The sequence below is a fragment of the Benincasa hispida genome, chromosome 10 (assembly GCF_009727055.1).
Source record: "Benincasa hispida cultivar B227 chromosome 10, ASM972705v1, whole genome shotgun sequence".
Taxonomy (NCBI): domain Eukaryota; kingdom Viridiplantae; phylum Streptophyta; class Magnoliopsida; order Cucurbitales; family Cucurbitaceae; genus Benincasa; species Benincasa hispida.
Genome location: NC_052358.1, coordinates 45,881,907 through 45,896,612, shown reverse-complemented (window position 1 = coordinate 45,896,612; position 14,706 = coordinate 45,881,907). Strand labels below are relative to the sequence as shown.

At 31.6% G+C, this 14,706-nt stretch overlaps 1 protein-coding gene across 2 annotated transcripts; it reads right to left on the bottom strand.

Moving 5' to 3' along the window:
- Window positions 1–1,429: 1,429 nt before the first annotated feature.
- Window positions 1,430–6,151, bottom strand: LOC120089496. Of its 2 annotated transcripts, XM_039046984.1 has the most exons (5): window positions 5,777–6,151; window positions 5,080–5,211; window positions 4,058–4,204; window positions 2,526–2,737; window positions 1,430–2,414 (listed from the first exon to the last, which is right to left on the bottom strand). In XM_039046984.1, the coding sequence occupies exons 2-5, from the start codon at window positions 5,201–5,203 to the stop codon at window positions 1,602–1,604; spliced, it is 1,296 nt and encodes a 431-aa protein (XP_038902912.1). In that variant the 5' UTR covers window positions 5,204–5,211; window positions 5,777–6,151; the 3' UTR covers window positions 1,430–1,601. The 2 variants fall into 2 exon arrangements, with proteins under 2 accessions (XP_038902912.1, XP_038902913.1); XM_039046985.1 differs by lacking the exons at window positions 5,080–5,211; window positions 5,777–6,151 and having other exon boundaries at window positions 2,526–2,937; window positions 4,058–4,195.
- Window positions 6,152–14,706: the final 8,555 nt, after the last annotated feature.

Genomic DNA, 14,706 nt, shown 5'->3' with positions numbered 1-14,706 from the left:
AATTTCATAATGCTACCTTTTCAGAAATAACACATCAAAAATAATTAAACAGACTCAAAATAATTCACCTTTATGAAAAAACTGTTCCTTTCTAAGAAAGTCTCGTCTTGGAAATCCCCGTTCAAAAAATCTTTGTTCAACAAAACACCGTCGAAAACCAGAGAAGTAATCACCTTTGAAATGGAGTTTTGAGTTTAAAAAAATCACCATTGTATTGTGTTTAGGTATTATTGATTTGATTTGAGGCTTCCGTCGTGAAAATTGTCAAATCAACATTACACTGACGAGCAATCACATCAAACTAGGGAATTTTAAGTGAAAGCGAGAGCGTATAATCAGACGAGAGTGAGAATTACCTCGTGAGGCCGGTGTAAGGGCAATTTACGTAATTTGGTATGGCGATGATGTCAGCAGAGGGTCAATTGACATTATTTTTAAAAAATGGATCATTTGACATTTTGGGTCCAATTTTTGGGTCATCCGTACAAATTTCCCTAGAATAATATTGTTTGGCTTCTTAAAAGAATTATTACCTATTACATTATTAGTATTTTCACTTTAAATTTTAGGAACATGTCTATATATTATGATATGGATAAATACCCAAGAGTTCAATTGAGCATGAGCAGAAGAGAAGAGAAGTCCAAACTCACCTGCTCGATCGAGGTTGAGCCCCTTCATTTGTTGGACAACGCATGCATTTATTAGCATGTACTAACCCATTTCGGCTTGGGCAGGAGGAGAGTTTGGGTCAAAAGTCCAAATTGACCTCTTGACCTCAACCAAGACCAAGGTCGAGCTTCCCCACTTGATAAATAGGGCATGCTAAATGCATGGCATGTCCCATTTAGCTTAAGAATTAATCTAATTTGATCCCTAAACCTTAATTTGAACGCCTTGACTTAGGTATTATAGACGTTCTGACAATTACCATAACGATTCTCAGATTCTTCTTGTTTTGCAGGTCACTTCTTCTACGTGAAGGTCAAATGCGTTTTTCCTGGCTGAATTTTGACATCAACACATTGCATTTTTTTTGCCTTAATATTATTATTTGACCAATTTTGATTTTTTTAATTTTTTTTTAATACACTAAATTTAAGATTTATTGAAAGTATAGTTACTAAATTTACCAAGTCCTAAAGTCAGGGATCAAAATGATAATTTAACCGATTTGTTCCGTTCGATTGACATTCAAACCTTTCAAGTTTTCACCACCACTCACACTCTCATCTTAAATGAGCATTATACTTTAACAAATTATAGTCAGAAAGTAAAATGGTGATTATAAAGAGACAACAATTTAGCACAGTTCATAACATTTTAAAAAATTTAGAGTTAGAGAAAATGCTCTAGTTTTCAACTCTACAAAGTAATAAAATACGAGCAACCAAGGAAAAGTATAATGAAAATAGGGCAAAACAAAATATATGCAACTATAATGATATTTATTGCCATGAAAGCTTAATACTTTTTATTCATTACATCAACTTCTTTCTGTATGATAGTATTTCTCTCTTCTAGCTTGCCTAAAAAGAGCCTCTCAAGAGGCTTCATATGATCTCTAAATGACAGCAAATCATAATTCAGTACCAGAAAATTTACAAAAGTTTATCAATCAAATCACTGCATTTTAAATCATTAACCTTGAACTGCAGAGATGAAATCTCCTTGTTCAGATGAAAATATTTGAACTCAAGTTCACTCAACCGAGCTCTGGTATCGGCAACTTTTGCCTTTGCGTCGTTCATTTCCTTTTCTTTTTGTGTCAAATCCTGCATTCGAGATTCAAGTTCTTTCTTAATCAGTTCCAACTCGTGGTCACAATTAGCCTTGGCCACCTCCAGAGTCCATTGTTGGCCGCTGGATTCAACAGCTTCTGCAATATCATTGAGTATACTATGCAGCCAACCAACATTCATTTCTGAAGACACTACATCATTGAGAATGGCCAAGAGTTCTCTGACTTTGGACTTGGACACCTTCTGAGAGAATTTTGTGTCCTGCAACTCATGAATGATATAGCACACACACTCGAGGTAATAAGAACGAATCGAAATCGATTCCAATTTACACGAAGCTGCTATGTCTCCATGATTGTTGAAGATTGACTGCAGAATGGGAGCTAAACTCGCTTTAATGTAGTACTTTCCCACAGGTACAGAGGGTTCAGATGATACAGACTTAACCTCTTCCTCGTCACCTCCTTTGTGATTAAGAGCCAAAGTGGGGACAGGAAAGCTAGTAATATTGGGTGAAGTAGTTTTATGATCACTTTCTTCCTCATCATGAACTGAAGGATCTTGTACTAATTCAGAAATTTCAGGCCTTGTATTAATGGCTTCTTTTGATTTCACAGAAGTAAATGAGGAAGTGTCGGTTTTGCAGAGCTTTTGGAGATTATCAGCCTCAACCTGCCATGAAAGATACAGGAAATATGTAAGATGGGAGATATATTCGTTATGAAAAAGATGCACAAAGCCAGGTGTTCTCCTGTTTTTTTTATCTGTGGGCCAGAAAGAGACCTTCAAGGCATTTGCAGAAACTAGAATCAACTTTGAGAACTTGTTTTGCTCCTCAATCGTCAAAGAGTCTTCACCGAAGCGAGTTTTTTCATCTGGGAGAACAGGTTTTTTAGTTGCTTGAGGTTTAGATGAAACAGCATTTGCCAAAGGAACATCGAGTTTTCGGGATGATTTTGGCTGGGAATCCTTCCTTGCTCCACCTGAACCTACAGCTGAAAAATGCATCTGCAGATTCAGATATAGACAGGCATTCTGACGATGTCACCTCAAACTGCTACTTATTGTCATCGTCATCAATCTTAACAAGTTCATTTCGATCATCCTCTATTTATTTGACTGGGTCTGTGCACTTGTTTTCTTCTGGAAAAAATACCTTCAGTCTCTAGATTTTGGGTTAGTTTCCGATTGGTTCCTATATTTCAAAATGTTGATTTCAATTTAATCCTTAAGTTCTAAAATGTTACAATTTTACTCTTAAAATTTGAATTTCATTTCAATTTGGGCCCTAAGTTTCAAGATTTACAATTTTAACCTTAATTTTTCGCTAAATACACATTTCAATCTTCAACATTAATGTCTATCAATTAAATTAGTTTATAATAATTATGAAGTGTAATTTTTAAATTAATTTTAATAGGGATGAAGAAATAGTGGAACTTAATTAATAGCCACTAACGCTAAAGACTGAAAATGAGTATTTAGTGAAAAATCAAGGTTAAATATGTAAATCTTGAAACTTAAGGATCAAATTGAAATAAAACTCAAACCTCAAGGGTAAAATTTATAAGATGTTGAAACTTAGGGACTAAATTGAAATCAAACTCAAAACTTAATGACTAAAAGTATAACATTTGAAACCTAGAGACAAAATGGAAACAAGACCCAAAACCTAGAGACCAATTTTTTTCCCCCTTTTCCTTTCCTTCTATCTGCTTACAACTCATAGTTATTGAGTGTCTGGACCAGCTTTAAAAAAAGGTTTTTTCTTTTCTTTTATAATGGCTCACTTTTTGTATCAGCGTCTTTGGAGGAATAACTAATTTAAAGTGTGTACAATATAAATTATTAATTAATTTTAGATAACTAAAAGTACTTTTTAAGAAATGTTGATACATAAAAAAGCACTTAATAAACTAATTTGAAAACTCTTTTCAAAGAAACACAAGATGATCATCCAAAAATGACTTTTCAATGTGATTTACCAAAAATTTTTAAAATATGTAGTAAGAAAACATATTTGTAGTTCAGAAAATCACTTTTGAATGTAATGTAACAAACAAGTTTGCCAGTAAAAGCACTGTTTATAATATAAAAGAATTAAAAGATTTTAATTAAAAGTATTTTAAGAACAAATTCTTAAACTAGAGAGTATGCCAAATAGAACCTTAATCTCTCAAACTTATATAGTTAACAATAAAAGAACTGTTACTTGCCTATCAAATCCGCATAACTTTCCTAAACTGTTCGTGATGATCATGATTTATCAAGGTTCCTTTTCCTAGGAGAAACAGAGCTAAGCCAAGGAAAAATACCTGAATCCCTTTCTGCTTTTGGCCTAATAGATTGAGTGGTTATGCTGGAGCAGAATTCATCACAGTCATGGTAAGGATTAGATCCACTAGTGCAATCTGAACGAACTGTCTTTTTGCGTTCTGTACCATGCTTCGGAGCACCATCGTCTTCATAAAGAGGGATTGAGACAGAAATAATTTTCACTTCAGTCATACTTGATGAAAATCAATTTACAACACGCCTAAAATTGAATCTTTTAAGAAACTCAATGATTAAGTCATTTCTCTTAGAACAAAATATGTTCAAAATTTAGGAATGAGACATCTCGAGAAAATTTCAAGTCAAATTGTCGGTTGATGTTAATGGTTGATTTAAAAAAGATGGATAAATAAAATCATATGTGAACATTTGGCTAATAGTTTTAATATATATTAGATTTAAGCTCAACTAGTCCGAGCATATACCCTCGACCACATGATCAAAGGTTTGAACCTCGCCACTTAGATGTTGTTGAACTTAAAAAAAAAAATTCATAAACCTAAGTTTGAATAATCTATATTTAGATTGCCAAAAAATGAATAACAGAAGTTCGGTTTGTGGATTTATCATATAGAAAAGTTAGTATGCAAGATAGAAAGTGAGCAAAGTTATGTAACTTGGGGGATTAGTAATTTTGTAGTCTATCTTAAATCACCAATTGACCCAAAAGCTTAAGTTGATGGGTGAAGGAAAATTGAGGAAATAACATTGCAGGGATTTAAAGTTTGGACACATGACTTTCCATACCATTTGCTCTGATACCATCTTAAACTACAAATTGAGCTAAAAGCTTAAGTTGATGGATGAAGGAAAATTTAATATTATATCATCTTCAGCCTGCAATAAGTCCTCGTGCATTAAACATAGTCTCGACTTCTTAACAACGTAAATCTAACCCAATAGTCAAATGTTACAAGGTTCAGAAACATAGCCAGACAGTTTAAACTCATATTTGAAAATTAGCTGACAGTGAATGAATCAATAAAGAGTAAAGTTAAAGAACCTGAATCCTTCCTAACTATCTGCTTCTTGCTTTCACCCTTCTTTTCAAGACAGTGTTCAGTGCAAACATGGTAAGGATTGGAAGCATGTTTACAATCTAAACTTCCATTCCCTTTACCAGCCATTGAAAATCCTGTGGAAGCCAAAGATTGATCAATCTTAAGAAAAAAAAAGACCATTTCTAGATCATTACTTTGACTTGAATAACATTGCATTCCCAGATTATCGAGTTTTTTGTACACATGATCCTTTCACGAGCGCTTTTATGATTAATGAATCGCCTGTGTGAAATCTAACCTTATGCTTAAGTTAAAGTGCACTCTTGCCTATTATAATGTATTGCATTTAGGATGACCATGTATATTGTAACCTGAACACAAGCCATGTCAACAGTAATCTTCATTTTTCTTCTCTAATGAGAAAAATGAAGATGGTGATAGATATTGTCATCCATAGAATAAAGGTTAAATTTCATACAAGGCGTGTCACTGATCATTTAAAGGGCCAAAAAATGGTCATCCGTACAAAAATCCACAGATTTTCAAACAAAGACCTTAAAATCGCAAGAAAAAAGACATTCCCATAATTTTCTAACCAAATGAATCATCAGTAGAGCAGACCAACACGCAGAAAAAACTTAAGCCAATAAAACAGTAAGTAATACAAAAAAAATTTAGGGTTAGAGAAGAGCGAGGAACCTGATTAATCAAATTTGTTAGAATGGCGGTGGCTTCCTTGTTTCAACGGGATATTGTTACAATTCGAGATGCTATAATCCAATGGAATTGTATATCGCAAAGTGTTTGCTCCTCTAACCTACCTACCAACACTGAGATTCTCGTAGCCCGTTGAAAATCTGATCCAATAATGAGAAGGAAAAAAAAAGGAAAATGAGGTCTGTCGACAGAATTTCCAGAGCAAAAAGAAGAGGCGATGAAGCCTCCACTTGTGGAGAGTTGGTCGGAATTATGGGTGGAAAGTGGAAACTCCATTAAATTGAAAGCGAGGAAAGTTAGTCCGCCTCCGATATGGTTGTTGGTACAGTCTGATAATGGAAGTCAACTCAGGGAAATTGTTTGACTTCTCCATTTGATTTCTTGAAATATTTTTTTCACTAATGCCCTTCAACTTTGGAATAATTGTACAGAGGGCTCCAAAAGTGGGGTTTTTGTACAGAAGGGCTCTTTTTAAGAGCTAAATGAAATCTGGCTCAAGATTCAAATTTGATCAAAAATTTTTTTTTACTTACTCAGCCACATGTGAAAGTACCATTTCCCCAAATTGTGCTTGAGAGTCTGACGCTCAAACGAATTCTCATTTCTTGCTCATGCTTCTCGCTCTAACTTCTCATTTATTCCTCTCACTTCCTACTTTTTTTTGTTACTCATCGGGCACAACTATAATTTTTTTCTTTGTTCACTTCTAGTCTCTCGCTCCTTTCTGTTGCTACTCATCAGATGCGATGAGTAATTTTTCCTTTGAAAAAAAAAAACTACAGAATGAAGAAGGAAGAGAAAAAAAATTTGGAGAACGAAGAAGAATAAAAAGAGAAGAAGAAGAACACATAAAAAGTGGAAGAAAAAGATGTAGAAGAAAGAAGAAGACAAAAAAATGGAAGAAGAAGAATAAAAAGAAGACAATGACGACGTAGAACCAATAAGAAACAGAAGAAAAAGAAGCAAGAGAAGAACAAGAATGCATAAGTGAAAGAAGAAGACAAATGCATAAATAATGCAGATTTTTGTTGTTGTTGTAGATTGAGCATTGAGCAGTTGTAAACACAAAGAAGAATGTAGATATGCATTGAAGTTAAAGTGATAATTTCTCATGGTGTTAACGTAAGCAAAGAGTCAAAATCTATTAATTTTTAAAATTGGATTTTAAGTTTCAAAATCAATGAAATTTGGTATTTTGTAGATGTCATCACCCTATGAAATTACCATTTTAACTCTTTTTTTTTTTTTTTTTTTTTTTTATACGTTTCTTCTTCTTTCTCCCTTTTCTTTTTGATGGCTTATTCAAAATTTCAATTTCTAGAAAATTCTCATCGCAGGAATGGAATTTTGTCCCCATTTATTCATAGTCTCCGATTGGTTGCAGTGGGGTGGGGTTATGGTCAACTTTGGTTGAATTGAAGCTTTTGTTCTTTTAGAAATCTCATTTTCAATTATGTAACAAGTACATGAAGTCGATTTCAAATCTTGACAATTTTTTTAAAAGGTTAATTGATCTCTTCCATATAAGGTCACGTTTATCCGATGAAAATATGATAAATCAATAGTAATATAAAAAATGAGTTATATTTGATTGTCTTTGGTGTTGTTTACTTGTATTCTACCTTCATACTGAAGTAGGGCTCATAATCAAGAAACGTAAATTGATTGACAAGCAGAGGACACTTAATCTAAATGTGCCTAAAAATTACGTCGTATCATTATTGTTACTATTCCAAAGAAGCAAATATGAATTTTGACATCCTTACTGTTACGTTACCCTCCAAGATAAATGTAACAGTAAATATAACAAAATTCATAATTTTAAGTAAACGGATAATAAACAATCCAATTACATTTGCGATTATGACCCATGACGATTGATCTATCATTAAGTTCCATTACAATTATATTAATTTTTATTACTTATTGGTAAACTTGACCTAAAATTGAACTCGATGTTTAATAGAAACCTACACTTTTTATTTTTATTTTTAAAAAAATGTTGAATAAGTCAATAAGTTATTAGATAAAATTGAAAATTTATGGATGTATCAAACATAAAATTGAAAGTTTAAATACTTTATAAATATTAAAAAAAAAAAATCATTGATCAAATAAACATAAATTTGAAATTTTTTGAGTATTTTTTTAGGAAATTGCAACATGTTGAACTTTTAGGTCTAATAGTTAAGTGTATAATAATATTTTTAAAAAATTACAAATATAGCAAAATCTATCAATGATAGACTCAAGGAATTATATCTAAATTTTATTATATCTACAAATTTTTTAATATTGTATTGTATCTACTAATATTTTGAATCTGATTGTTACATTCATAATTTTTTTCCGACTAAATTCATCACTCTTTTCTTAAAATTCAACAAGTGGTTTTTTACACCAAATTCATCATTTTTTTTTATTCAATAAATTTGAAGATTGAATTAATCTATTGGGCGATGATATATTTTGAATTATGTTCCGATTCACTATTTATCCTTTGTTATGGACTTCCTCTATGTGTGTGCACCAACTCCAAGGCTTCAAGAGTAATTAGATTAAAATATGGGTACCTAAAGGCTGCTATTTCAATACTCGAACACCTTTTGTGCAAATATGGAAAGAAAAACGTACTTCCATTTAATTCATTGCGGTGCTATCTTAGTGTTTGACAAAAAATACAAGAAGGCCGCTTGAAAATTAAAGAGAACTCTAATTAAAATGACATCAAAGTTATTAACAAATATTAAATCCCTCCAATTCCAAACATAGAGATTTAAAAAAGAAAAAAAAAAAAAAAAAGCTCAAGAAGCAAACTTTAAACCAAAAAAAGACTAAATTATAAAATTGATCCCTATAGTTTAGAAAAAATTAAAATTTAGTCCACTATGATTTGAAAAGTTAGAATTTAATCGATTTGGTTAAACCTTATAAATAATTTCTATGGTTTTGATAAACCCCGCATAAATAGTCTTTACAATAAAAACTATTTAAAAGAATTTTATTAAACTATAGAAACTAAATTCTAACTTACTTCAAATTATATGGATCGATAATGTAATTTAACTTATAAAATAAAATAAAATAATGAAAACTATCATATGATGCATATGAATGGACTATAAGAGTGAAGGGAAGCACATTATAAAATTTAATTTATTAAAACCTGTGAACTTAAACATTTTGGTTTGTTGGTGATTTAGAAGATAATTTGTTTGAAAGAGAACAAACCATAGGAAAATATTGTTAAAAAATTAATTTAAAATTGTGTCAAATCCAACGTATTTAGAAAGGAAAAAAAGGTTGATATATAACACTAAATGAAAAAAGATTGAAAGGATGAAATATCAATAAATTCAAACATAGTTTAGTGGATAAGATATTAATTAGTATTTTAAAAAGCATACTTCAAATCTCATCATACAATCGTTGAATTAAAAAAACGAAATATAATATTTGTCAACGCATCCATCCTACTCCCATCCCTAAAATTAACTAATCTTTTGAAATGTGACGAAATCAAGCAATTGTGTTAATTCATCTTCATTAAATAATTGTCCCAAAGTCAAATTTTTATTTATGATTGTTACATATTTGGTTGAGAAAAAAAAAGAAGTTTTCACTTTTAACGTACATTTATTGTGCAACACTTTTCTAATCAAGATTAATTAATTGATATACCAGTAAAAAGAAATTAGGGGAAAAAAAGTCCAGTATACCACTATTATTCGAGATTATATGTCAAAATGAACATAATTCATGAATTGACATGGTGTTTGTACTATCAACTTCAAAGTTAGAAGTTTATTTTAAAACTATTAATGTTTAAATTTCATATGTATATAAGATTTCTATAGAAGCAATTATTAATATAAATTAGAAAACAAAATGAGAATCAAATAGATGCTAACGTTTTTTCATTGCTTCACTACCACTATTTTTCTCTACTTGTAAAGAAAATGTTACATAATAATTTTGATTTTTTTTGAGAAGAACAACATTATTTAAGTGATTTTGAGGTAGTTTTAAATGAAATGAAAATAGATACAAATCACTCATTGAAATGTCTAATTGGTTTACTAATGAAAATTTAGGATTTAAATTGATAGTACAAGTTTATATTAGTCGGGTTATGTCTTAAATCATCAATTGACCCAAAAGTTTAAGTTAGTAAGTGAAAATAAACTTAATTATATATCATCTAATACTCTCCCCGCTTATGGATTTGAAATACAAAGAAGATCCAACAAGTGAAAATGAATATTAATTGAGAAGAAAACAACAATTGCAGGGGGTTTGAATAAAAGATCTCACTGGACTACTTGCTCTGATGTCATCTTAAATTACCAATTGACTCAAAAGCTTAAGCAAGTGAGTGAAGGTTAATTTAATTATATATTATCTAATAGTTATGCTTATGTCGGTACTCGTTTGAGGGACAAAGTTAAGGAAAACCTAAAAAATTCTTTCAATATTGGACCTTGGACATATAATAGTTTTGAAAAGAATCTCTTTAGAAAGAAGATATTTTCTTTGTTTTTATGGTTGTCTGCTCCAGCTCCCTTACGAAACTTTTATTATTGTTATCTTGATTTGGGTAGTCACGGGCTCTTTGAGGGCCTCCACAAATGAAACATCCCCAACCTTTTGTTAGGTTTACCAGACTTGTTCCAAGCTTTTTGGTAGTCGTTCGCACAAGATTTTTAGAGAAACTTGTTTCGTGGAGTTGAACTTGTGTTGACGTAGATTTGATATGAATGTGGTTCGATCTCTAGTACTTAATCCTTTCTCTCAGTTGAATATATATGCTTGACTTGAGGAAGTGGAGCGCGTGTTGTTCTTGAAGTCAAAGTCTTGGAAGAAACTTAGCCAAAGTCTTGGATACTTTGTATCTCCAGGATACTTGTGTGTGCAGAGAATTCTCTCTGGACTCTCTGGAGTGTGAATTTTCTTGCCTCTACAAATGAAGAGAACTTTATTTATAGATTCTTTAGTGGGCTTGGGTTTGGTTAGTCCATGGACCTGGCCCTTGGGCCCAACTAGTTGGTTTTGTGTCTTAATTGCCATTGGGTCAAATTAAGCCTATTTTTGAGTTTAGTTGGACTTTACCCCAAATAATAATATCATATTGGATCAAATTAATTTTATTCAATCCAACGATCATAGTGAGAACACATGGCATCATTAGAATTTTTCTATGTCTTCAACTTTAATTTGGAATACATGTCAACTTTCGATTAGTCTCAATTCAATTATTTATAATTTCGCCATTAACTTTGAGAAATGACATAGCAATTTGTGATTGGTCCAAAATTTCTCATTCAACCAATGCTTTATTTTCAAGATTTATGCACATGTATGAGTGAGTGACTCTCGAAAAAGACAAAGTTGGAATCAAAATACAGTTTACTCACTCTTGATTTTGACTATATTTGATGTATCAAATTAATCAAACTATGAGTTGAGTACATAAGTTTGATTTGAAATTTGAATAAAATTTGGATTATGGCCAAACTTTAATTTGAGATAAGATTGATATTTTACCCTCAATTTTAATTGTGCAAAAGTCTAAGCTTGATGACTTGAAATTGAGATGAAATTTGGACTATGACCAAAACTTATATTCTAAACTTTAATTTGAGATAGATCTAGAGATTTTACCCTCAGTTTGAATTTGTTGAAGATAAAATATGAATGATTTGAATTTGGATTAAAAAAGATTGGAATGTGGCTAAATTTGGTTGGAGGTAAATTTAAGATTTCATCTTCAATTTGATTTGCTTGATTTAAATCGAGAACGAATTGAGATGATTTGAATTTGAGATAAAATTTGAATTTGGAAGTTGTACTCACAAGTTATTTTTGACATGAAGATAAAGAGTTAAAATTGAATAATTTGAATTTAGGATAAAACTTAGAATGTTGACCAAATTTTAAAAGAAATTTAGATAAATTTGGATAGCCATAATATCTAATTTAGAGCCAATACATGTAGATTCACATTATCTTCATATATATATATATTTTTAATTTAAGCAAAAATAATCGAATTTAAATCTAAATCAATTCTTTAATTTGAAAAGATTTTGCTAAAATCTTTCTATACATTGGCTCAACCCAATATTTTTTTTTCATTCTCTCCATGGTTAGGTCCAGAAGGAACATTAAATTCTCCATCATCATGGAGTGTAGGAAAGATGAGATAACACATAATTCGACGGGGTGGAGGTTCAAGCAGGGTCATCGACGGAGGAGCTAAAGATGGTTGTGTTAGCATAATTACTTTATATCTATATTGAATAAATAATCTCTAGGATCATTCATGCGTAAAAAATATATCTGTACCAGATTTTATTGACGAATTGATAATGACTCCAAATTGACTCCAAATTGATAATGGGTCTAAATGGCTATTGTCTTCCTCAACAAAAAATCTGAATGCCCTAAGTTAGATATTTCTCTAGATGGGATTTAAGAAAGATTGATTGCTTATTGTTTTGGTATATTGGGGACCATAGTCTAAGGTATATTTATATACTAGTTCAATTAGGATTTAATTAGGGTTTCCATTAAATTCTAATTATCTAGGAATGAGATCCATTAAGTCCATACTCAATTAGGAATCTAGGGCCTTAATTAATTAGACCCAATCTAATAAAATAATAAATTATTAATCCACATACATAGAACATACTTTAATTAAACATATTATTATTTAAATATATTTAACAATCTCCTACTTGGACTATGTCTGTGTGTCTAATATAATTAAATCATATAAACATTAAGCGTGCATAAACAAGTTATTTCAATAATAGAATTCTCCTTTAGTTCAATCTGGCCCGTCTCCTGTATTAGCAAAAAATCAAGGCGACTTTGTCACTACCCTCGTAACTAGACATTCCTTTATCACCAATTCCAATATATTCAATGACATAGATCAAATATGGATGGATAGCATGGAAACTACATAGAAAGTGATCTAGATTATGCCTATTCGCAACTGGTTCAAATTCCTTAGTGAGATCATTCTTAAAACTTTATGCTAAACCGTATTTGCAAAATCACATGCATAATAAACAAGTTCAGATAATAAAACTTAAACCATCAACTTTATTCTATATAGAAAATAAACAAATTAAGGTCAAAGAATATCCTTAATAACAAACTCCCACTAAACCATGGAATCAGAATAGTGACTGACACCCATGCGAGCAACATGCTCATGAAAAACTTTAGATGGTAAACCTTTTTGTCAATGGATCTACCACCATATAGTTTGTTCCTATATGTTCTATCGAAATTTGACCATTCTGAACTTTTTCTTTAACAACCAGAAACTTTACGTCTACATGCTTTGACTTTGTATTGCTTCTATTGTTGTTGGAATACATTACTGTCGACTTATCATCACAAAATAATTTTAGTGGTCTTTCTATGCCAACCATTATCCGCAGCCTAGTGACAAAATTTTGCAACCATATTCCATGATTGGATGCCTCATAACATGCTATAAACTCTGCAACCATGGTATAAGAAGCCACAAGTGTTTGTTTAACACTTTTCCAAGATAAAGCTCCTCTAGCCAACATGAAGATATAACCTGAAGTGGATCACAAAGTGTCTTGGCATCCTGCATAATCGAAATCAGAATATCCAATGATTTCCAAAACTTCTGATCTCCGATAAGTGAGCATATAATCTTTTGTTCTCTATAAACACCTCAAAACCCGTTTGGCTGCTTTCCAATGATCCATCCCCAAGTTGCTCAAATATCTGCCTAACACTCCAACTATGAACATAATATCTGGACACGTACACACTTGAGCTTACATTAGACTTCCAACAACCAATGCATAGGGAACCTTCTGCATCTCCTTAGTCTCGATTTTGGTCTTGGGGCATTGACCTAAATGAAATTTATCACCTTTAGCGACTGGGGTATCTCCTGGTACACAATCTTTCATGCCAAATCTACTCAAAATATTTTCAATGTAGTTCTTTTGTGACAATCTCAAAATACCTTGAGAATGATCTCACAGTATTTCAATTCCTAATACAAAAGAAGCATCACCAAGATCCTTCATCTCAAAATTTCTTTTGAGAAATCTATTAGTGTCATGCAATAAACCTATACCATTACTTGCTATGAGTATGTCATAAATATATAACACCAGAAAGATTGATTTACTCCCACTGAACTTGTGATATACACAATCTTCCACTATATTCACCTCAAAACCAAAGGAGGCAATAACTTTATAGAATTTTTGATACCATTGACGAGAGGCTTGCTTGAGACCGTAGATAGATTTCTTTAATTTGCACACCATAGACTTTGAATTACCAGACACAAAGTTCTCTGGTTGCACCATATAAATCGTCTCATCAATGTTCCTGTTGAGAAATGTAGTTTTTACATCCATTTGGTGTAGCTCTAAATTAAAATGAGCTACCAGTTTCATGATTACCCTGAAAGAGTCTTTCGATGAAATCGAAGAGAAGGTCTCTTTGTAATTAATGTGTTCCTTTTGAGTAAAACCCTTTGCAACAAGACGAGCCTTATATATTTGCCATGTGAATCCCTTTTGGTTTTAAATATCCATTTACAACCTATGAGTTCCTCTCCTAATGGAAATTCGACAAGTTCCCATATGTCATTGTCTTTCATGGACTTTATTTCCTCTTCCGCAACATTTATTCCTTTTGAGAGTTAGAACTTTGTAGAGCTTGTTGGAAGTTGATTGGATCATCTTCCATTATGCCACATCATCCTGATGTTGGATTTTATGTCCTAAAACTCGTAGTTTGTAAATTAATAAATATATTCTGTTTTGTTTTTCGATAAAATTATTATTGAAATTGTAATCTTGAATCCAATAAACTAAGGTCCTGAGGCTATTTAACGTAGT

What these genes read in the sequence shown, in the direction of transcription:
- LOC120089496 (XM_039046984.1), bottom strand. Translation starts at nt 5,203, where the DNA reads ATGGCTGGTAAAGGGAATGGAAGTTTAGATTGTAAACATGCTTCCAAT. An exon ending in AAAAGCAGAAAGGGATTCAG is followed by an intron (nt 2,738 to 4,057) that starts GTATTTTTCCTT and finishes TGCATTTTTCAG; the next exon opens with CTGTAGGTTCAGGTGGAGCA. An exon ending in TTTCTGCAAATGCCTTGAAG is followed by an intron (nt 2,415 to 2,525) that starts GTCTCTTTCTGG and finishes CTTTCATGGCAG; the next exon opens with GTTGAGGCTGATAATCTCCA.